The following is a 22,658-nucleotide window of genomic DNA, read 5'->3' on the forward strand; positions in this document are numbered from 1 at the left end:
TGACTCTAGCCCAGGCTGACCTGGAATTCACTATGGAGTCTCAGGCTGGCCTCGAACTCACCGGCGATCCTCCTACCTCTGCTTCCCAAGTGCCGGGATTAAAGGCGTGCGCCACCACGGCCGGCTGAATAAAAGTTGTTTTTGTTTTTTTTTTAAATATTTTATTTCTGTGAGAGCGAGAGGGGGAAAGAGGCAGATAAGGGAATGGGAGTACCACCAGGGCCTCTGGCCACTGCAAACAAACTTCACATACGCCACCTTGTGCATCTATCTGGCTTTACATGAATATCGGGGAATCGAACCCGGGTCCTTCCCAGCGAGCGCCTTAACCGCTAAGTCATCTCTCCAGCCCCTTAACACAATAAATTGCGCCCTTCCATCACGCCACCCAAATGTTCGCAGAGGAGGCGGCCCACCTCCTCCCGCGCGCAGTGCCACCGCCGATCCCTCAGGTCTCAGGCCGCGGGTCCGCAGCGGGGCGGGAGGGGGAAAAGAGGGAAGGGGCGTGGCTTTCCCGGCATGCCCCGCGCGGGGAGGGCGGGGCTGGGGACTCTTAACGTGAAGCGCCGGGTGAGTCAGCCGCGTGGCCGGGGCGGGAGGCCGGGTGCGCGCTCGCTGCGGCACGGCGCGTCCCCTCGGCGGCGGACGGCGGGCGGCGCCTCCCGGGAGGATTCGGGTCCCGAGCGCGGCGACGAGCGGCGGGTAAGTGGCGGACGGACGGAGGGAGGGCGTGGGCTCGGCATGCGAAGGCCCGGCGCTCCGAGGATCGGCCGGGTCACCCCCCCCCCCCCCGCCCGCAGGCCTCGGTGGATGCTCGATCCCGTCGGCCCCGAGACCCCTGCGAGCGGTGACCGGCCAGACGTCTGCACACGCCGTTTGCTTTGAGTTTGGTTTTGCTCCTGGCAAATTGACTTGAATCCATTAAAAAAAAAAAATTAAGTCACCCACCGGCTGGGACCGAAACTCCCGGGCATCGCGGGGTCCCCGGCAACAGCCCCGCCGGCGCCTACAGACCACTGGGGTGACCCCGCGGCTCTCGGTGCAGAATTGGGGTGGGGGGAGTCGGGACCCGGCAATCCTTTCTGAAACCAGAACTTAACTTTTTATTACTGCAAGTGTCTTCAGGTTTGCGAGCCCAGTTCCCGCACAATCAGATAAACCTCTCCGGTTTTGAAATTGGCTATTCTTTTAGCACTCTTGGACCGAACCGATTTATATTTAATGTGTTTGTTGTGTTTCGAGGTAGAGTCTCACTCACTGTAGCCCAGGCCGACCTGGAACTCACTGAGTAGTCCTAGGCTGGCCTCGAACTCATTTTGATCCTCCCACCTCTGCCTCCTGAGTGCTGGCATAACCCAACACGCCTGGCAACCTTTTTTTTTTTTAGGTGTAGGAATAATATCAGTTGATGTAATGAATCTTGAATTAAAACATTGCTTTCAACTACCCTTCCCCCCCTCCCCGGGAAAATATTTTCCTGGGCAGCAGTACTCAGACACAAGGTTGCTCCTTAAAAGGCTTTCATGACCCTAGCACCAACAAGCAGAAATTTGATTCTAGAAATCGATGATGGGTCCCCGAGTCTACATGGTAAGCAAGCAACCCCTCTGTTGGTCTGTCACTGGTGATCCAGGGACCGGGCTTTGAGAAAACACCATTAGCCTGAGCTGAGAATTGTAAACACTGCCCTAGTCCTTTATCTTTTTGTTGACTTGACTCCTCTGCCCAGAAGCTGGTACTCCGGAAGCCTGTGAGAAAGGATAGGGCTGTCTTGGACCCTGACTTCAGGGTAGGAAAGAGCTTTCATACATAGCCTGTTATTGCCTGGGTCACTGAAAGATTGTGTCTGTTTGATCTGCCCTTTTTTTTTAAAACTAGTCTCAGGGTGGCCTCGAATTTAAGGCGATCCTCCTACCTCTGCCTGAGTGCTGGGATTAAAGGCATGCGCCATCACACGACTCAAGTTTTTTTTTAATCAACAATATAGCAAATATAGCCCATAGTTTAATTCTTTCTGTCTCATACAAGAATATGGGTTGGAGAGATAGCTTAGTGGTTTAAGTTGCTTGCCTGCAAAGCTTAAGGACCAGGATTTGATTCCCCTGTGCCCACGTAAAGCCAGATACACAAGGTGATGTGGGCATCTGGAGTCCGTTTGCAGTGGCTGGAGGCCCTGGCACACCTAATTCTCTGTCTCTTACTTCTTTCTCTCTGCTCGCAAATAAATAGGTATATGTATATATATTTGGGGGGGGCTCTAGGTATGGTCTCACTCTAGCCCAGAGTGGCCTCACTTTAATCTTAGCACTGGGGAGGCAGAGATAGAAGGATCACTGTGAGTTCCTTACAGCAAGGCGTTTAATCCTTTAATCCCAGCAGTTGGGAGGCAGAAGCAGGAGGATATCAGTACATTCCAGGCCACTCTGAGAGACTACACAATGAACTCCAGGTCAGCCTGGGCTAGACTACCTCGAAAAAAACAAAACAAAATAACAACAAAAAAAGACAGTGAAAATTAAAGGAATTTAATGAAAGAATAAGGACTTTTTAAAATTTTTGCCTGGAGTTTCCAAATCAGACATCGTTGGGCTGCTCTTATATTTGTGAAAGTTGTAGACATAGAAACAGAAATAGTAACGGTGAAGACTTAATAGTTAGTATGTGCTGGTTACTCGACGCTGTCTGAGTTGGTTTGCAGTTTATCTCCAGTTTGTAAATGGTGAATGGAAAGCAGAGATTGTCCCAAAGGACTTGTGTGGTCTGTGCGGGCTGAGCCCACCTGACTTCAGAGTCACTCAGACTGTGGCTTGACTGTGTGCTCATTGTGCTTCACTTGGTATGGGGATAAAAATGAGGGTTCTGGGACTATGGAGATGGCTTAATGGTTAAGGCACCTGCTGCGAAAGCCTGAGGACCCATATAAGCCAGATACACAAGGTAGCATGTGCATCTAGAGTTCCTTGGCAGTGGCTGGAGGTGCCCATTCTCTTCACCCCCCCCCAGTAAGTAAATAAAATACTCTATTTTTTTTAAATTTTTATTTATTTATTTGAGAGCAACAGACACAGAGAGAAAGACACATAGAGGGAGAGAGAGAGAATGGGCGCGCCAAGGCTTCCAGCCTCTGCAAACGAACTCCAGACACGTGCGCCCCCTTGTGCATCTGGCTAACGTGGGACCTGGGGAAGCGAGCCTCGAACTGGGCTCACAGGCAAGCGCTTAACCGCTAAGCCATCTCTCCAGCCAGAAATACTCTATTTTTTTAATGAGGGTTCTGCAGCTGAGGAGATGACTCAGCAATTAAAGGTGTTTGCTTCTGAAGCCTGCTGACCCAGGTTCGATTCTCAGGCACCCACATAAAGCAGATACGGAGTTCATTTGCAGTGGCAGGAAGCTTTGGTGTGCCCATATTCTCTTTCTCACTCTCTTGTAAATAAATAAAATTTGAGCTGGAGAGATGGCTCAGCAGTTAAAGGTGCTTGCTTTCAAGTCTGATGACCTGAGTTCAAGTTTTCCATATAAAATCAGATAGTGGTGCATGTGTTTGTTCTCTTTTTCTATTTCTCTCTCTGTGCTTGCAAATAAAAATGTGTTTTAAAAAGTAAATAACAAGGCCAGGCGTGGTGGCGCAAGCCTTTTAATCCCAGAACATGGGAGGCAGAGGTCAGAGGAGCACCATGAGTTTGAGGCCATCCTGAGACTACAAAGAGAATTCCAGGTCAGCCTGGGCTACAGTGAGACCCTACCTCAAAAATAAGTAAATAACAGGCTGGAGAAATGGCTTAGCAGTTAAGGCGCTTGCCTGGGAAGCCTAAGGACCCAAGTTTAATTTCCCCAGTACCCAAGAAAGCCAGATGCACAAGGTGGCCTAAGTGTCTGGAGTTTGCAGTGGCCAAAGGCCTTGACATGCCCATTCTCTCTATTTGCTCCCCTCTCTTTCTCTCTCTGAAATAAAAATTTAAAAATAAATAACAGAGCTGGGTGTGGTGGCACATGTCTTTAATCCCAGCACTTGGGAGGCAGAGGTAGGAAGACTGCATGAGTTCAAGACCCGCCTGGGACTACAGAGTGTTTCAGGTTAGCTTGGCTAAAGTGAGACCCTGTCTCAAGAAAACCAACAAATAAATTTTTAAAAAGTTTTTATTTATTTATTTGACAGAAAGAGAATGGCTGTGCCAGGACCTCCAGCTATTGCAGACGAACTCCAGACACATGCACTACAATGTGCATCTAGCTAACGTGGGTCCTGGGGAATAGAACCTGGGTCCTTTGGCTTTGCAGGCAAATACCTTAATCACTAAACCGTCCCCCCAGCCCTAAATTTTTTTAAATATATTTTATTTACTTATGTATTTGAGAAAGAGGGAGAGAGATGATGGCCTTGCCAGGGCGTCCAGAGACTGCAAATGATCTCCAGATGCATGCGCCTCATTGTGCTCTCGCTTATGTGGGTTTTGGAGAGTCGAACTTGGATCCCTTAGCTTGGAAGCAAATGCTATAAACGCTAAACCATCTCTCCAATTCCCAAAAATTAAATTTTTTAGATCAGGATTCTAGAGTCGGTCCTGTTCCAGATTTAAATGCTTACTCATCTGTTTACTAGGATGAAGTACAAAAAAAAAGTTCCTATATCTGATACTTAAAGGTTGCTAGGATTGAGTTAGTTCATGTAAAATGTTTAGAACTATACCTGACAATTTAAACTAGGCATGGTGGTAAATGCCAGTAATCCTGGCACTACAGTAGAGGCAGGAGAATCATGAGTTCAAGGCCAACCTGCCCTATGTAGTGAATTCTAGGCTAGCCTGAGCTGTATAGTGAGACACTTCTATCTCAACAACAGTGATAATTTATTTAAGGCACTATTTTTTTTTTAGATTCAGATTATTATTTATTAGAGGGAAAGAGGCAGGTAGAGAGAGAATGGGTGCTCCAGGGCCTCCACCCACTCCAATCAAACTCTAGACACATGCACCACCTTGTACATAGAGTTTCTAGTAAGTACAGATAGAAATAAACTAACCCTTTCCTTACTCAAATTCCAAGCCAGTGCCTTCAGCTGTTGAGCCATCTCTCCAGTCCCTTACTAAGATTTTAGCAAGTAAGCTGGGGAAATTGCTCAATGGTTAATGACGCTTGATTGCAAAACTTGCCAGCCCAGGTTCAATTTCCCAGTACCCATGTAAAGTACCACGAAAAAGACCCAAAGTGGTGCATGCTTCTTGAGTTCATTTGCGGTGGTAAGAGGTCCTGACGAACCCATTCACTCTCTGCTTGCAAATAAGTCAAAACTAAGGGCTGGGGCTGGAGAGATGGCTTAGCGACCTCAGCACTTGCCTGTAAAGTCTAAGGACCCAGGTTTGGTTTCCCGAGTGCCCACCTAAGCCAGATGCACAAGGTGGCACATGCAGAGGCTGGAGGCACTGGTGTGCTCATTCTCTCCTCCCCGCTCTGCCTGTTTCTCTCAAAATAAAATAAAAGGGTTGGAGAGATGGCTCAGTGGTTAAAGTGCTTGCCTGCAAAGCCCAACAACCAGGGTTTGGTTCCCCAGTACCCATGTAAAGCCAGGTGCACAAAGTTGCACTTGCATCTGGAATTTGTTTAAAGAAAATACAACTCTAGGACGCATTGGGATCTAGGAAGGGTGAGTGTTGGAGCCCCCAAGATCTGCCTCTGCTTGTCTCAGCCAAGGCCGGGCTCCATGCTTCCGCTCCACAGAGAAGATGCCATGGGAAACGGGGGTAGTTACAAGGATGAATCAAACTTGAAGTGTGTATGCTGTACAAATGTAAAATCCTGTCTTTAAAGCGATGGCAGAGCCGGGCGTGGTGGCGCACGCCTTTAATCCCAGCACTCGGGAGGCAGAAATAGGAGGATCACCGTGAGTTCAAAGCTGCCCTGAGACTATATAATTAATTCCAGGTCAGCCTGGACCAGAGTGAGACCCTACCTCGAAAAACCAAAAAAAAAAAAACTACATACAATAAAGTGATGGCAGAGTTATAGTGAATTACTTACTGTTGGGTACATCACTGAAAGTTCAACTTGCTCAGATGACGGCACCCAGTGAATCACCGGGAAGCCCAAACCGTAAGCCCTCCAGCATCTTCCAGCTGTTCACGCCTCTCTTTCCCGGGTCAAAGATTTTCACAGCACCACATTCCTATAGTTTGCATGGGCTGCCAAAACAATACTATGGGTTTACTTTCCACAATTCTGCAGCTGCAAGTCCAAGGTCAGGTGACAGCTGAGCTGCCACCTTTTTTTTCTTTTTTCTTTTTTCTTTTGCCTTCTACTCCCATTACCTCCTCTGGTCTTTGGAGGAGGAAAGTGGTCCTACATGCCTTAGCTTATTTCCCTCCTTCTTTATCAGTTAGGATTTCACTGGGCGGGTGGGGGGAGAGAGGTGTGTGTGTGTGTGTGTGTGTGTGTGTACATATATGCATATTGATTGTAAGGAATTGGCTTGTTCACACCAGGGAGCTGGCAAGTCTGAAATCTGCAAGACAGGGCTGGGGACATAGCTCAGTGGTAGGGTGCTTGCCTAGCATGCACGAGGTCCTGAGTTCAGTCTCCAGTACTGAAGAGGAGGGAGGGAGTCTGTAGAGTAGGCTGCCTCCGCCGGGACAGGCTGGAGCTCCGCAGGAGCAGACAACCACTGTCCGCCTGTGACTTCAGCCTGGCGCTGGCGTGCTTCTGCGGCACTCGCGCTCTCCGGGACACTCTTCCTCACTAAGTGGTTGGAGACTTGAGTCACATTACCGATTACTAGATGAGTGCTTGAAAGGCAGAAATGTAGCCTGGCGACTCTTCTGACTAGCATACCTTCTAGGAATTCTACCTTACTTGCTTTCACTTACCTTCAAACAGGTGTTCATTTCTCTCTTACCTAGGTCTACTGCTAATTGTTCTTGTTTAATCTGTTTCTCCTGACTTTTGTTTTTTTCGAGGTAGGGTCTCACTGTAGCTCAGGCTGACCTGGAATTCACTATGGAGTCTCCGAACTCACGGCGATCTTCCTGCCTCTGCCTCCCGATGGCTGGGATTAAAGGCGTGCACCACCACACCCGGCTTCCTGGTGTTGTTAAGACAGGGCCTCACTGTGTAGATGAAGCTTGCAGTGATTCTTCTGCCACGGTCTTGAAAGTGTTAGGACAAGAGCGGGAAAGATGGTTCGGTGGTTAAAGGCACTTGCTTTCAAAGCCTGTTGGTCAGGGCTAGGGTGAGCAGTGTCCGTGTTTATTCTGCTGCTCAGGAGTGACTGGAATCTGTCCTCACAAGACCCTCAGCTCCTCCTGCCGCACAGTTCTCTCCTGTAAAGATTGCCCTCTTTGTCGACTAGTACAGTTTTGTATTTGCAAGGTAGGGTCTCACTGAAATTCAGGCTGACCTGAAATTTGCGTGTAGACTCAGAATGGCTTTGAACTCATGGTGATCCTCCTACTTCTGCCTGTCGAGTGCTGGGGTGAAAGGCGTGCACCACCACTCCAGGCAAGTTTTGAGTTTTTTTAATGTTTCTATTAATTTTCAAGGAAAGAGAAAGAGGGAGGAGGGAAGGGCCTTTGGTCATTGCCAGCAAACACCTTTAATCACTAAGCCATCTCTCCAGCATCAAGAATAGGGTTTGTTTTGGTTTGGTTTGGTGTTTTTCCCTGGTAGGGTCTCGCTCTAGCCTAGGCTGACCTGGAGTTTACTCTGCTGTCCCAGGCTGGCATCAAACTCACAGGCGTCCTCCTACTTCTGCCTCACTCCTGAGTGCTGGGATTAAAAGCATGTGCCATGATGCCTGGCAAAGCAATGTGTTTCTAAGGAGCTCCTCTAACTGGTTGTGAGTGTCGGCTTTATTTGATAACATGATCATTAGTGTCTTTTCTGGTTCTAAAATATCACTTTTCTACTTCTGGTTAAGGTGGCAGCATAGTAGCCACGCCAAGGCAGCCTAGGGGGAGAGATAAGGCGAAAAACACAACAGTTCACTCTTCTAAAAAGTGAAGGTGTGTAAGGGATTATCAACCACAGCAGAGACCCAGAGCTTCTAGCAACGACAGAAGCAGCCAGTCGGCTCCCCCATGGTACCAGTCCCCTTCTCTGGGAAGAGTTGGGCCCGCCCCACCCTGCCTGAGCCGCAGAAGCCAGGTGAAGGGATTTTTGCACTCACACCCGCCTCTGCACAGTCAAAAACCTGAAGATGACAGCAGGGACCAGCTGAGCAGCTCCAGCCCAGCCTCAGACACCCTCCGCAGTCTCCCTTCCCCCAGCGCCCGCAACCCAGGAGACCTGGGGAAGGAAACGCAGCCACACCTCATCCAGCACAGCCTGTGGGGGCAGCGGACCCTCTAACGAGCCAGCCTGGCAGTGCATAAGGAGGGACCCAAGTAGGCATGCAGCATAGGTGAGACCGAAGCTGTCCCGAATTTACATCTGGTCATTTTCTGCCCCCAAAGACTGGCATATAGGCCTGTGCTGGAAATGCTAATCTCACCTTCCATGTCAGGGCAGGTTATGTGTTAGATTTGATTCATTGTAGGCTTTGCCATTTTGAAACAAGTTGCATTTTGGGATTGTCCTTGGTTGCTCCCTGGTTTGCAGTGCCTTTGTCTTCTGTCATTCTTGGGGGCAGGGTCTCAGGCCCCAGGATGACCTGGAACCCTTTACAGGTCAGAAATCTCAGCCTCCCAGTTGACAGGATTAAGGGTGTGCGCAACATCCACCCTTAGAGACATTGGCTGTGTTTGTTGTTTGTTTTGATCCCACTCACATAAATACTGCATGTTGCTTTTGATTGTCTGTTGCTCAGTTGAATTTTAGAATTTGCCTGTATTTTGCTCCACCTAGCCTACTAGAATACGTGGATCGGAGGCAAACCTAACACCTAGCATCACTCCTGCCGATACTCTGAGAGTACTATAAGAGCCACAGCTGGCACCCAAAGCTCTTACCCTGAAGATATATAAAGTCAGGTTTACACGTCTAAGAGCACTGCAGATAATTAGAAAAACCAAGCATCAAATCTACCCAGGCTGCAAAAGTCTCTACATTATAATACAAGAAACATAAATCAAGACAGTATGATTCCACCAAAAATTATAAAACCATCAGAAATGAACTCCAATGAGACTGATTTAGATGAACTACTTGACAAAGATTTCAAAACAATGTTAGTAACTATGCTCATAGAAATCAATGAAGAACTCAAAGGAATCGGAAAAGGGCTCAGAGAGGAAAACAAGCTCTTGGAGGAGAACACAGGAAACCAACTTGATGAAGTGGAGAGGCCAGTACAAGACATGAGTAAAGACATAGGAATAGTGAAGAAAAACCAAGCAGATGTGCTAGCAATGAAAAACACAGTAAGTCAAATAACAAACTGTAAAATCATCACTTTTCTGAATTTTGTAACTTGTATGATGTATTATTTTCAACAACCAGATTACAGATTCCTTGAAGGTAGGCAGGCAAGCCATCTCCTATAACCCTCTTTCTTGTAACTGCTGATGCCTTCGCCTTGGCTGGCGTGCTGAGCATCACACTCCTGCAGAAACTGTTGCCACCAGACAGCATCCTAACTGCCCACCCTTGAAGTTCAAGGGCTTTTGCGAACTGGCCTCATTTGTTTTTCAATTGTCACTTCCCCCAAAGCAGGTATATGTAGCTGATCTTGGAAACTTACATGAAATCTTTATGGAATTTTCTCTACAATTTCCCTGTATCAAAACAAAAGGTTCTCTTTGCTGGCTTTCCCCTAGAATGATCATTTTGCATATGAGTCCAAAATAAATCATAGGTGATAAATAAGCATTTTCCCATTTGAAATTTCCTGTAACCAGCTTCCAAGAACACAAGCTTACCCTCACTTCTATTCTGTACCAGTTTTTTTGTTTTGTTTTGTTTTTTGTTGTTGTTTGGTTTTGGTTTTGGTTTGTCGAGGTAGGGTCTCTAGAATTCACTGTGTAGCTTCAGGGTGGCCTCAAACTCAAGGCGATCCTTCTACCTCTGCCTTCCAAGTGCTGGGTTGAAAGGCGTGTGCCATCATGCCCATCTTGTACCATACCATTTGGCTACTTGGTTATTTTACTTTGGGGGTGGGGGCACTGGGATGGCCTTGCTGTGTCGTCCAGGCTGGTCTCAAACATGAGGTCTTTCTGCCTCCCTCTCCCATGTTTCGTTTTTGTCCAAGGTAGGGTCCCACTCTAGTCCATGCTGACATGGAATTCACTATGTAGTCTCAGGCTGGTCTCGAACTCACGGACATCCTCCTACCTCTGCCTCCTGAGTAAGTGCTGGGATCAAGGCATGTGCCCCCAAGCCAGCTTAAAGGCACCTCTGCATCACATGAAGCGCAGACGAGCCGTAGCAGTGGAGAGGCGTGCAGTAGGCACTCTCAGTGGGCACTGTGCACGAGCAGGGGCTGTGGCACCCAGCAGCAGTCCTCCTACCTCAGCCTCCCAAGTGCTGGGACCAAAGGTGTGCACCACCTCGCCCTGCTTTTGTTTCTTTGATATAGAGTCTCATGTAGCCTAAGCTAGCCCTGAACTCACTTTGAAGCTGAGGCTAGCCTTGAATTCCTGATCTCTTGCTGCTACCTCTTGAATACTGTTTACCAGGTATGCACCATCTTGCCTGGTCAAAATTGTCCCTTAGAACTTACTCCCTGGTGACAAGTTTATCTACACACTTAGTGATTCGGTAAGAGCCTCAGGTCCTCCCAGTGCCCCCCCCCCACATACACATAAGTCAAAAGCGTTTCAGGTGCTTATCTCTCCAACACAATGAGAGTCGTGGGCTCTCCAGACTGGCTCACGTGCCAGGCACTTTGTGGCTTCTAAACGGTGCCTGTTCCTGTCTACAGGGCTTCTCTCTGATCAGCAGGCGGTGGAGGAGCCAGGGTCCCAGGATGAATGCCCACCGTGACAGTGACAGGTTCCTGCGGCCAGAGGGCAGCTGCCTGGTGGGTGAGTCCTTAGCGGCCGCCCAAGAGGAAGAAGCCGTCAGCCTGGCCCCGTCTGCTCTGCACAGCCTTCCTCACCCCCTCGGCCTCAGGACTGAAGGTGCGGGGGTCCCTTGTGTGTCGCACCCGAGCCGCTGGCCTACCCTAGCCGCGCTTCGTCTGAATCTGTGCTCACTTAACGCACTTAACTAGCACTCAGCATCTTACGAGTGGTGTAAGATGAACGGCTACAGGTTTGCAGACCAGAGACCGGTTCACCGCTCAGCTCTGGTCCTCTTGAGCTAACTGTGGACGAGAGCCTTCGTCTTGGAGAGTTCTGCTATCTTAAGAGAACAAAATGAATAGCATCCCTTCTTCACAGGGTTGCGGGAGTCATGAGCTAGGAGTGTGACCACGGAGACACTCAGCTCTCCGCCTGCTAGTTCTTAACTTGCTCTAGGCAGGTCTTTTGCCTGTGAACACCTAAGTTTAGGTTTTTGTTTATTTAATTGTTGGTGTTCTAAAGAAGACATAGGGGCTGGAGAGATGGCTCAGGGTAGGCACTTGACTACAAAACCGAAGGGCCTGGGTTCAATTCTCCAGTACCCACATAAGCCAGATGTACAAGATGGTGCATGCATCTGGAGTTGGCAGTACCTAGAAGTCCTGCCATGCCTGTTCTGTCTTTCTCACTCTGTCTGCCTCGTTGTTTCTCTCCCTCCCTCTCTCTTTCTCAAATAAATAAATTTATTTTTTATTTTTTGGTTTTTCAAGGTAGGGTCTTACTCTAGCCCAGGCTGACCAGGACTTCACTATGTAGTCTCAGGGTGGCCTCAGACTTAGGGCAATCTTCCAAGTACTGTGATTAAAAGCATGTACCACCACAACCAGCCTTATTTTTACTTTTTAGAGAGAACTGGTATACCAGGGCCAAAACCATTGCAATCAAACTCCAGGCGCTTGCACCACCTAGTGGGCATGTGTGACTTTGCACTTGCCTCACCTTTGTCTGGCTTAAGTGGGATCTGGAGAGTTGAACATGAGTTCTTAGGCAAACACCTTAACCGCAAAGCCATCTCTCCAGCCCCAATAAATAAATATTTTTTTAAAAGAAGACATGGCACCAGGCGTGGTGGTGCACACCTTTAATCCCCGTCCTCGGGAGGTAGAAGTGGGAGGATCACTGAGAGTTCAGGGCCACCCTGAGACTACATAGTTAATTCCAGGTCAGCCTAGACCAGCGTGAGACCCTACCTTGAAAAAAACAAAAAGAAGACATGGCTTATTTACCTGGACCATTCTGCTTTAGTCACTTGGTTTATCTGTTGTCTGCTCTTAGATCTTCCACTGGACTACGCCCCTCAGCCGCCAAGTCTGCAGTTTGCTCACGTGATGGCACTCCCTGAAGACTTCAAAGCCTCCTGCTTCCAGAGTGCCAGTAAACGAACCCACGAGCCCTTCACTGTTGCAGACAGATTTGGAAACAGTGGCATGGGCTTTGGCAGTAACTCTCATGCTCAAGCACCCGAGAAAGTGACTCTTCTTGTAGATGGCACACGTTTTGTTGTGAATCCACAGATTTTCACTGCTCACCCGGATACCATGTTGGGAAGGTAAGTGACGGACTGATGCTATTTCCTTCTGGGTTTGCTCTGTTCTCTGCCTACATGTCAAATGAAACACCCTGCGCCCCGTGTGTCTACCGTCGCACTTGAAAGGAAAAGGCAGAGCAGGCTGGCGCAAGCTTACGAGTAACGATGCCAGCATTTGCACTTACACAGCCAGTGTGGGGAGCTTCCGCAGAGGGGATGAAATTTAGTTGGCATGATGGACCTGACTGGCTCCCATTCCCCACCTTTCTCTGTTGACTTGCTGTAACATTTCATTAGTTGTACAGGTGAGATGCTTGGGTAAATTGAGACCTAAGCTGTGTTCTTGTTCTTTTTTTTTTTGGTATTTCGAGATAGGATCTCACTGTAGCCCAGGCTGACCCGGAATTCACTATGGAGTCTCAGGGTGGCCTTGAACTCATGGCTGTCTTCCCACCTCTGCATCCTGAGTGCTGGGATTGAAGGCGTGCACCCCCACGCCTGGCTTTAAGCTGTGTTCTTGATGTGACACAGCAGCATCTGTCATCCCGACACTCCCACGACAAGGTGGGAGGCTCATGGGCCTGCTGGCCTGGCGCACACAGGAGAACCTGTCTCACCGTGGGGAACAAGGACTGACAAAGCCTTGTCTGTCCTCCGGCCTGCACATGCACTGTGACACACTTGCACACACACAGCATAGCATACAGACATACAAGGATGAGCATACGGATGTAATCTGACAGACACATCTATACTAGCAGGGGCGGCTGTGCCTTCCCCTGTGGTCAGGAGCAAAAAGGCAAATGTTTCCAAAGGAGAGCAGGATCTTGGTCTCTGGTTTTCGTGAACAAGAGCACCTGACTTGTTCATTCAGTTCGGCAGTCCAAGGTCCCAGCCTGGGCCTGCATCCCTCGCTCTTCGTCTGTGAACTTGCAAAAGGAGCCCCTCCCTCGTCCCAAGGGGGTTAAGCTGCAAACAAAACTGGATTAAAGCAAATTCATGGTCTGAGAATTACTGGTGGCAGGTGGGATCGATTTACATTTGTTCACCCGTTTTGGTTCATTGCTATAAGCTAGATTTCAACCAGAGTGTTCCAGAAAAGCATCATATCGTGTGGGGGGGGGGGGGGGTTTCAAGGTAGGGTCTCACTCTCCCCAGGGTGACCTAGAATCCACCCTGCAGTCTCAGGCTGGCCTCAGACTCATAGCTTTCCTCCTGCCTCAGCCTCCCGCGCGCTGGGATTGAAGGTGTGCGCCGCAGCAGTGCTGTGCTCCAGGAGAGCATGCGTGGAAGCTTCGGGGGGAGGGGAGGGGGGAGGAGCTGCTGCCTCTGAGGATCCTGCCAAGGAAGGTGACAGTGTTAGCTGTGTCTTTCAGGATGTTTGGACCCGGAAGAGAGTACAACTTCACGAGGCCCAACGAGAAGGGAGAGTATGAGATTGCAGAGGGAATCAGTGCCACGGTGTTTCGCACTGTGCTGGTGAGTAGCCACTGTCACCTCGGTTTGCATCCTCAGCCAGGGAAATGGATGGTTGCACGTTGCACCTAAGGGTTCCACCAACTACGTTGCTGACATACATTAGAGTCTCTGGTTTCCAGTTGTTGTGTTCTTTCTCTGCCTGTAAGGTTTTTTGTGTTGTCATGCGTTTTTGGTTTTTCGAGGGTCTCGCTCTAGCTCAGGCTGACCTGGAATTCATTCTAGTCTCATGGTGGCCTTGAACTCTCAGCGATCCTCTCTCTGCCTCCCGAGTGCTGGGATTTAAAGGCCTGCACCATGCCCGGCTCTGCCTGTAACTTACAGGTCCTTCATGATTTGTCAAGCTGTGATGCATAAAGTGGTGGATACAGCTGGAGATGATTTGCATTGGCAAGAGGCCCTGGCATGCCCATATTCATTCATTTTCTCTTTTTCTCTCTCTCTCTCTGCTTGCAAATAAAAATGATTTGGAGAGCTGGCTCAGAGGCTAAAGGAGCTTATTTGTAAAGCCTGAAGGCCTGGGTTTGATTCCTTATTACCCATGTAAAGTCAGATGCATCTGGAGTTCATTTATAGTGGGGGGAGGTACTGGTGCACCCACACTCTCTTGCTCTGTGCCTCATTCTCTATGCCTCAGATAAATAAAGGGCTGGAGAGATGGCTTAGCAGTTAAAATGCTTGCCTGCAAAGCCAGAGGACAGAAGTTTGATTCCCCAGTACTCATGTAAAACCAGATGCACAAAGTAGCAAATGCATCAGGAATTTGCAGTTAGAGGCCCTGTAGTGCCCGTTCTCTCTGGCTCTCTTCATGTCTCTGAATAAAACTTTAGGGACTGGAGTGATGGCTTAGTAGTTAAGGGCCTAAGGCCCTAGGTTCAGTTCCCCGGTGCACACATGAGCCTGATACACAAGGTGGTGCATGTGTCTGGAATTTGTTTGCAGTGGCTGGAGGCTCTGGCATGCCCATTCTCTATCTCTCTCAAATAAGTCAATAAAGTACAAAAAAAGATTTGAAAAAAAATAATTAAAATTATAAAAATATCTAAAAGTTTTTTTAAGCCAATAAATGGGTCTGGATGGCCAGGCACCATTTTGCTTTAGGACTTCAGCCGCACCAGGCATGCAGGGGCCTAAGGAAGTCGTTTCCATTCTGCTCTTTGCCTACATCAGCTCTTCTCACCTGTTCACAGGATTATTACAAAACTGGTATCATCAATTGTCCTGACGGTATCTCCATCCCAGACCTGAGAGACACCTGTGACTACCTCTGCATTAACTTTGACTTCAACACTATCCGATGTCAAGATCTGAGTGAGTACTGCAGTGGCTGACCCTTCATCATGCGTCCAAGGGAAGGGGAGGGTGTTTTTATGACTAAACAAGAGAGTCAAGTGGAGCTGTCCTGGTGACTAACCCAAGTCCTCTCCCTTCAAAGGCCTGGGTAAGAGGAAACCGCCCGCCCGTGGTGGCTTACCCTTGTGATCCCAGCATGCAGGAGGCTGCGGCAAGACAGCTACCGCAGAGTGAGACGCGGGCTCACAACAGGCGGGGCTGTGATGGCGCACACCTGCTATACCAGCACTCAGGAAAGTAGGGTCAGGAGCTCAAGGTCATCCACAGCTGTATACTGAGTGGAGGTCATCATGTGCTACGTGAGATGTTGTCTCATGAGAAAGGGAAAGAGAGTTGTTGGGCGTGATGGTGGTGCACTGCTAATCTCAGGCCAAGGTAGGAGGATCACTGTGAGCCCCAGGCCAGCCTGAGAATACGTAGTGAATTCCAGGCCAGTGTGCACTAGGAGACTCTACCTTGAAGAAAAAGAAAAGCGATATTCACTTGGCCAGGGAGCCACCCGGCTGATTGCTTCCTCCTTGGTAGGAGATGACATAACTCTTCACAACAAAGGTGGCGGTTGCGCGCCCGCAGTGCTCTCCCCAGCGCAGCCGTGCGTTTGGCCACCGGCGCTTCAGCTGCGCTCTCCCCGCAGGTGCGTTGCTGCATGAGCTGTCAAACGACGGCGCTCACAAGCAGTTTGATCACTACCTCGAGGAACTCATTCTGCCCATCATGGTGGGCTGTGCCAAGAAAGGGGAGCGAGAGTGCCACATCGTCGTGTTGACCGATGAGGATTCGGTAGACTGGGATGAAGACCACCCTCCACCCATGGGGGAAGAATATTCTCAAAGTAAGGGCCCTTTTGAGGGTGCTGATGTTTTCACCACGTTAGCCATTGCCAAGCTCTTCCACCGCCGTGATAGGCAGTGGACTCCCAGCAGTGCGGAGGGAACCTTTCCACTGGGAAGGCGGTCACTGGGTAGCGCTCTCCTGTGCCTGGTGGGTGCAGAACAATGTAAGTCAGGCGTAGTGGTGTTTGCCTGAAGTCCCAGCTCTCAGGAGACAGAGGTTGGAGGATCACTGAGTTCGAGGCCACCCTGACATAACATAGTAAAGAAAGGGAGGGAGGGACAAACAGAAAAGGGGAGAAAGGAAGGGAAGGAGGAGGAGAATTGCTGGGGTTTACTGACCATCCAGTCAGTCCAACTGAAGAACAGCACACTCCAGGCTCAGTGAGAGCCCACCTCAAGACCGTAAGGCAGAAGAGTGACAGAGGGGGGCCCTCTCTGCCTTCTGGCCTCTGCACAAGGGGACACAGATCACGCACGTCTGTCCGTATGTGCGCACTCACCGCACACATACCACACGCGAGTCAAGTAGCAGGGTGTGGTGGGAAACGCCTCCATCTCCGGTTCACCTGTGTCCTTTTGCATCAGTGGTCAGGCATACCTTCGTAGTCTGTTACCTGAGCTTCCCTCCGTGACAGACTGACCCCAGCTTTTGTGGTTTGTTCTGTTTTTCAGTTCTTTACAGCTCCAAGCTGTACAGATTCTTCAAATATATTGAAAACCGAGATGTTGCTAAAACAGTATTGAAGGAGCGGGGCTTGAAAAACATTCGAATTGGGATTGAAGGTAAACATGAAAAATAAATAAGCAATATTATTTGTTTATTTATGGGGCATAGATAAGAGATTGGACATGCCAAGGCCGCTAGACACTGCATACAGCTGCAGAAGCATGCACCACCTTGTGCACCTGGCTTTACGTGGGTACTGGGGAATCAACCATGACCTTCAAGCTTTGCAGTAAGCGCTGGAACCACTGAGCTATCTTTGCAGCCCACCCATTGTTGTGGTGTGTAATTACGGGGTGGGTGGATCTGTGGCCAGAGCTGGCCTTCAACACTACTTTGGAGCCTCAAGACCAGATGCGCAAAGACTGCATTTCTGTCCTGTGCAGAGACCCCATTGTCACCATCTATTTTATTTGCATCCTGCCCACCCTGTAAGGACAGCCCGAGGCTTTGGGAGGACTTAGGATTCAATGGAGCCAGGGCACAGGACCCAGAGGGGACGTGTCCTGGGGCTCCCCAGACAGGAGGATTGTTGAGCTCATCATCTCAGTGAAGCTGTCTCTAGACAATGTAAGATTACACTAGACTCTAAGGAGGGTGTCTGGGTACACGTCTGGCTCCTGCCACTGGTTGAGTTGAGCCTTTAAACATCCTACACACCTGAACTGGTTCGGTTTGACATGCCCTCTGCGCAACACCACAGAAGGCAGAAAAGCTGAGGTGGCTGGGCCCTTGCCTGCCTTGTCTGCTCTCCTCCCAAGAGTCTTCTCTTCCTCTTTCATTATCTGAGGGACAGGCATGGAACTGAGTTGGTCATTTCCCGTGCACTTTCTTGGCCTCTTTGGGTTTGGAGGAAGTACAGATGCCATAGTGAGCAGAGCTTTCCACAATGGTGACATTAGCATTTTCTCATTCCAGGCTACCCTACCTGTAAAGAAAAAATTAAACGAAGACCTGGTGGCCGGTCTGAGGTTATCTACAATTATGTCCAGCGCCCCTTTATCCAGATGTCGTGGGAGAAGGAAGAAGGAAAGAGTCGCCACGTGGATTTCCAGTGCGTCCGCAGCAAATCCCTCACTAACCTAGTAGCTGCTGGAGAGGATGTGTTGGAAGACCAAGAGATACTGATGCACCACCCGCCGCAGGTGGACGAGCTGGACCGGCTCAATGCTCCGCTCTCTCAGATGGCTTCCAACGACTTCCAGGATTAGGGCAGCTGGGGTTGTTTCTTGCTGGAGCTCCACTCTGTGGGGTGCCCCAGCCAGCCAGGTGTCCTGTCCTCTGTGGTCTCTTGCCCTGAGGAGATGCCTCTCCTATCTATTCCTTCCCCCCATACTTAAGAACATACCAGTAAGTGTGCCTCAGGCAGGGTGGAGAGGCCAGTGTTGCAGCAGCCTGGAAACGAAACTTTGGGTCTGGTGCTGTTCACCGAGTCTTTGCCTAACTGCAGCGGCAGGGAAGGAAGTCAAGACTGTTGCCTCATACATAGCTCAGCACAGCAGTCCACATCCTCCTTTCTGTGTGAGCTCTTGGGTTTGTATCAGGCAAGTTGCTTTGTAGCAAAGGGACCAAACTTAGACAATCTGTCTGCTAAAGCAGGCCCTGTGAGATGTGTATGAAGTGCCATTCCCGGTGTCTCTGCACCCACATGGCTCCCTTGAAGAATGAGGCTCATGTTCAGAACGCCCAAAGGAAATTGTTATGAATGCAAGGAACAATCCAAAACTACACGGAACGGGTTCTTGGCAGGCAGTGGTAACACCCCCATATTGTGAAACCCTTTAGTTTCAAGGTTTAGGAAACTAAACAAACTGATGCGTGTGGTGTGACCCTCGCAGTGCAAATAGAACGTCTGCATCCCCAGGCCTGGGCTCTGCGCGTGGCGGGAGAGCCGAGCTGGGGCTTTCAGTTTGCAGAAAGATAGTTCTCAGAAGTGCTCAGCATCTTGAGATACAACAGCTGCATGGGGAAGGTGTTTAGGGTGAACTAAGTAGGCAAGCCCACAGAGATTCTGTCTGGTGGAGGATTTCCCCTGAATGTCCTCAGTCCATTCAGGTTTTGGAACAGCCTATTAGCTGCTTGCATCTGCTTAACAAACAGTGTTAATGCCATCCCCAAAGAAAAGGACAAATTGAAGGAAAGCCAGATCTCCTCATTATGCTTGATCTGTCCACCCTGTTAAAGGCCACCTCATTCCCCAGATCCCTTCACTCTCTCACAGGCAGAGAGTTACCTTCTATAGAATCCAGAGCTGGATCCCACTTCCTGGTAGAAGCCTAGTCAGTGCCCACCCTTGTAAATTACATTCCTCTCCCATAAGATACAACAGGGAAAGCTACTTGTGAGGATAGTGTCAGGTTTTAAACACCTCTAAGATTGAAGAACAAGAATGTTTTCTGTGCAAGGTCTTCCTCACTTAGAGAAAGTTGTAAGAGCCTAAACTGAGCCTCAACTCAAGGTCTGCGGGCCACTGCCTTCTGTTTGCAAGGCTGATGGCCGGTGTTAATGGTAAATGTTTTCTGTGAAGTTGACTGGCTCATGTCTGAAGTCAGGTGTGGCCTTAACTTTTCTGGCACCGCACTCCTAAGTCGACCAGCCTGGATACTCAAAGGTGCTTGCTTTGCTTTGCTGCTGGGTGGTCTCCCATGCCCTAAAGGAGAACAATGTTGGTGTATCTGCCACATATACAATGTCTGTTAAAAAGAGTGTGCTGGCACTTGTGTGAACACGCCACAGTTAACACTTTTTTTGTTTAGGTAAAAAGATGAACACATGGCCTGTATTTGTTACCTTGTTATGTGTTACCAGTTAATTTCTCTTTAACAACTTCGGCCTCAAAAAAAAAAAATTGTAAGCTAACTTGTTTGGTCCCAGCCCACAGGGTTTGATAAAGTGGATCTGACGGCTTGTCTGTTAGGGTCACGAGCAGTGGTGATGGAAGGAAGAGCTGGGAGCACAGGACCTCAGCATCACTGTAGCGTGGGGCTCTCGCTGCTCAGTGGCAGGACGTTTTAGGGACAAGATGTATCTAGAGTCCTCTTGTGTCAGTTGCTGACCATGTGTGTCAGTAAGGAAAAGTAGATCTCAGCTGTGGTATCTCCTGCAAGGGCCTCAGCATAAGTCCAGAAGATGCTCATGGGAAAGGGAGTTTTTTTTGTCCCCACAACGTAGGGTCTCACTCTAGCCCAGGCTGGCCTGGAGTTCACTGTGTAGTCTCAGGGTGGCCTTGAACTCACAGTGATCTTCCTACCTCTGCCTCCCTAGTGCTGGGATTAAAGGCATGCACCATGACGCCAGGCTGGGAAAGGGATGTTACCCAAGAATTGTAGAGTGGCTTGGCATGCCATGTGAACCCAAACTTGAGGTTCAGTCTTGAGTTTGTGTCCGTGTCCTGCCTTGTCTAGTTGGTTAGGAAACATTTGAGCTGTGCCATTAGATAACCGTATGGCTTCTCCACAGTGGGAACGATGCTGAAGGAACAAGGGAGGGGGACTGGGAAGTAGCTGGACTGACTGGAGGAGGCAATAGCCTGAGGTGCTTGGATGTGACTGGAGGACTGTAGTGTGTGGCGTCTGCAGGTCTAGGAAGATAGCATGGGGCAGCCCAAAGGCTCTGAGGTAGAGGTGCCGAGCCCAGCCTTCCCTCAACCTCCGCCACACACTGGTGTGGGGCCGTCTTTAGAGGCATATCTGATGCCATGTCTTGCCATCATTTTGAAACTGAAAATGGGTCTTCTGAGCTCATGCCAAAGCAGCGCGTCGGCAGCTGCAGCACATTTGTATCCCAAATTTCTCCTAAAGGCAAACTGTAGGTTTTGCCTCGTTCCTTTGTATTTAAAGTTGCACTTGTTAACCTAACCAGTGTTTACGAAACCCTGTGGTTGGGGTGCTTTTTCTATAATAAAATACTATCATTTGTGTGTGCGTTGCTTTTCGCAGAAAATAAAATCGCCAGGCAGCAGACTAGAAAGGATGACGGCCCTCGTCAAGGAGGCAGGCCTCCTGCGGAGCCTGCCCGATGTTCCTTCTTTCTACCCTCCAACTCCAAAGCTCTGCTGCCTTCTTGTGAGGGTCAATTGTCATTCAAGACCCAACATTCAAATACAGTTTAACCCTGACCTAAAAGCCAAATATGAAACTCAAAGCCAAGGAGCTGTCTTTCTTTGTTTTTTCGGTGGGGTCTCCCTCTGACCCAGGCTGACCTGGAATTCACTATGTAGTCTCAGGGTGGCCTTGAACTCATTGTGATCCCCCTACCTCTGCCTCCCGAGTGCTGGGATTAAAGGCATACACCACCATGCCTGGTTGGGGTATATAATTTATTTGAGGCAGATAACATGAGTGCACCATAGCCTTCAGTTGCAGGTGGCTTTGCAAGCAAGTGTCTTTAGCCATTGAGCCATCTCCCCAGTCCCCTGCTTTAAAAAAAAAAAAATTACTGGGCTGGAGGGATGGCTTAGTGGTTAAGATATTTGCCTGCAAAGCTAAAGGACCCAGGTTCAATTCCCCAGGATCCATGTTAGCCAGATGCACAGGGGGGCGCACATGTCTGGAGTTCCTTTGCGGTGGCTGCAGGCCCTGCCATTCTTTCTGTCACATAAATAAAATATTCAAAGAAAAGTATTTTTGAGTGATGGATAGAGAATGGGTATGCCAGGGCTTTTAGCTGTTGTAAATTGATTCCAGACACATGCCAGTTTAGATCTGGCTTACGTGGGTCCTGGAGAATCAAATGTACGTCCTTTGGTTTTACAGCAAGTGCCTTAACCACTAAGCATCTCTAGCCCCATGGGGTGTATTTTGAACCAAGCCTTTCAACAACCAGTAGTGGTACTTCCTTCCCCCAAGGTGTTTTCTAATGTAGAGCAGCCAGACCATCCAGATGATGCAGGAAGCCAAAAGACACAGAGTTGAGGTCACAAAATATTCCTAAGAGGGGGCGAAAAGGTATTGGAGTCAACTCATGTATATAAACAGGATGGGGCAGAGGTGAAGGCAAAGGGCTCACTCCTATTGCTCAAAAATGTTTGCGCTGGCCAGATGTGCTTTCCTTTAGTCACAGCACTCAAGACAAAGTAGGACAGCGTCTTGCCACTGCAAATGAACTCCAAATGCTTGTTCCACCGTGAATCTGGCTCTAGGGGAATTGGAGAATTGAACTCAGTCTGCCAGCGTGCACCTTTAATTTTTAGACCATTGCTCAAGCCCTAAGGAGCTTGATTTTTAAGTCAGTGTTAGCTTTCGGATTCAATTTAGAGTGTCATGTGGGTAAGAGACCCCAGAAAGACAAACGGAATAGGTGACCCAAAAATGTGATTTCTGAGAAAGATTCTGAGAAAAATTACAAAAAAAAAACTGACAGATGTTGCCCATTGTACAGATGGGCTTTAAAATCAGCAGTATTTTGTGACACAACCTGAATATTGATCCCAAAATGACACCTGGATCCCCATTGGAAGTATTACTATAAGTACCCAAGGAAATGCTCGTGAAGTGGCATGGGTCTGGAATTTATTGGTTCAGTGGCAAAAAGCCCTTTGGGGAGGTGAAGGGATGGCTTCCAAGTGAGATCCCTTGCAGCCCAGAGTATGACAGCCTAATGAGTCCTGAGTTCAAATCCCCTGTGCTGATGCCAGTCTTGTGAGTGGAGATCAGTGCATCACTAGGGTGTTTGTTAGCCAGTGTCGTGTAGCAGATTCCTCTGGATTGGGGACAGGTTGTTAGCAAGAAACAAAACTTCCTGGTGGAAGTCTG

General features: G+C 49.0%; 1 protein-coding gene across 3 annotated transcripts; it reads left to right on the forward strand.

Annotated features, from left to right (window-relative positions):
- The first annotated feature begins 643 nt into the window (after window positions 1-643).
- Window positions 644-20,822, forward strand: Kctd20 (potassium channel tetramerization domain containing 20). 3 transcript variants are annotated; one of them, XM_045156466.1, is made up of 9 exons: window positions 657-702; window positions 8,836-9,350; window positions 10,850-11,048; window positions 12,267-12,540; window positions 13,896-13,998; window positions 15,186-15,306; window positions 15,983-16,180; window positions 16,854-16,964; window positions 17,824-20,822. In XM_045156466.1, exons 2-9 carry the CDS (start codon window positions 9,069-9,071, stop codon window positions 18,114-18,116), a joined length of 1,581 nt encoding a protein of 526 aa, XP_045012401.1. In that variant the 5' UTR covers window positions 657-702; window positions 8,836-9,068; the 3' UTR covers window positions 18,117-20,822. The 3 variants fall into 3 exon arrangements, with proteins under 3 accessions (XP_045012402.1, XP_045012401.1, XP_004649600.2); XM_045156467.1 differs by lacking the exon at window positions 8,836-9,350 and having other exon boundaries at window positions 644-702; XM_004649543.2 differs by lacking the exon at window positions 657-702 and having other exon boundaries at window positions 7,917-9,350; window positions 10,870-11,048.
- Window positions 20,823-22,658: the final 1,836 nt, after the last annotated feature.

The sequence above is a fragment of the Jaculus jaculus genome, chromosome 8 (genome assembly GCF_020740685.1).
Source record: "Jaculus jaculus isolate mJacJac1 chromosome 8, mJacJac1.mat.Y.cur, whole genome shotgun sequence".
In the NCBI taxonomy this organism is placed as follows: domain Eukaryota; kingdom Metazoa; phylum Chordata; class Mammalia; order Rodentia; family Dipodidae; genus Jaculus; species Jaculus jaculus.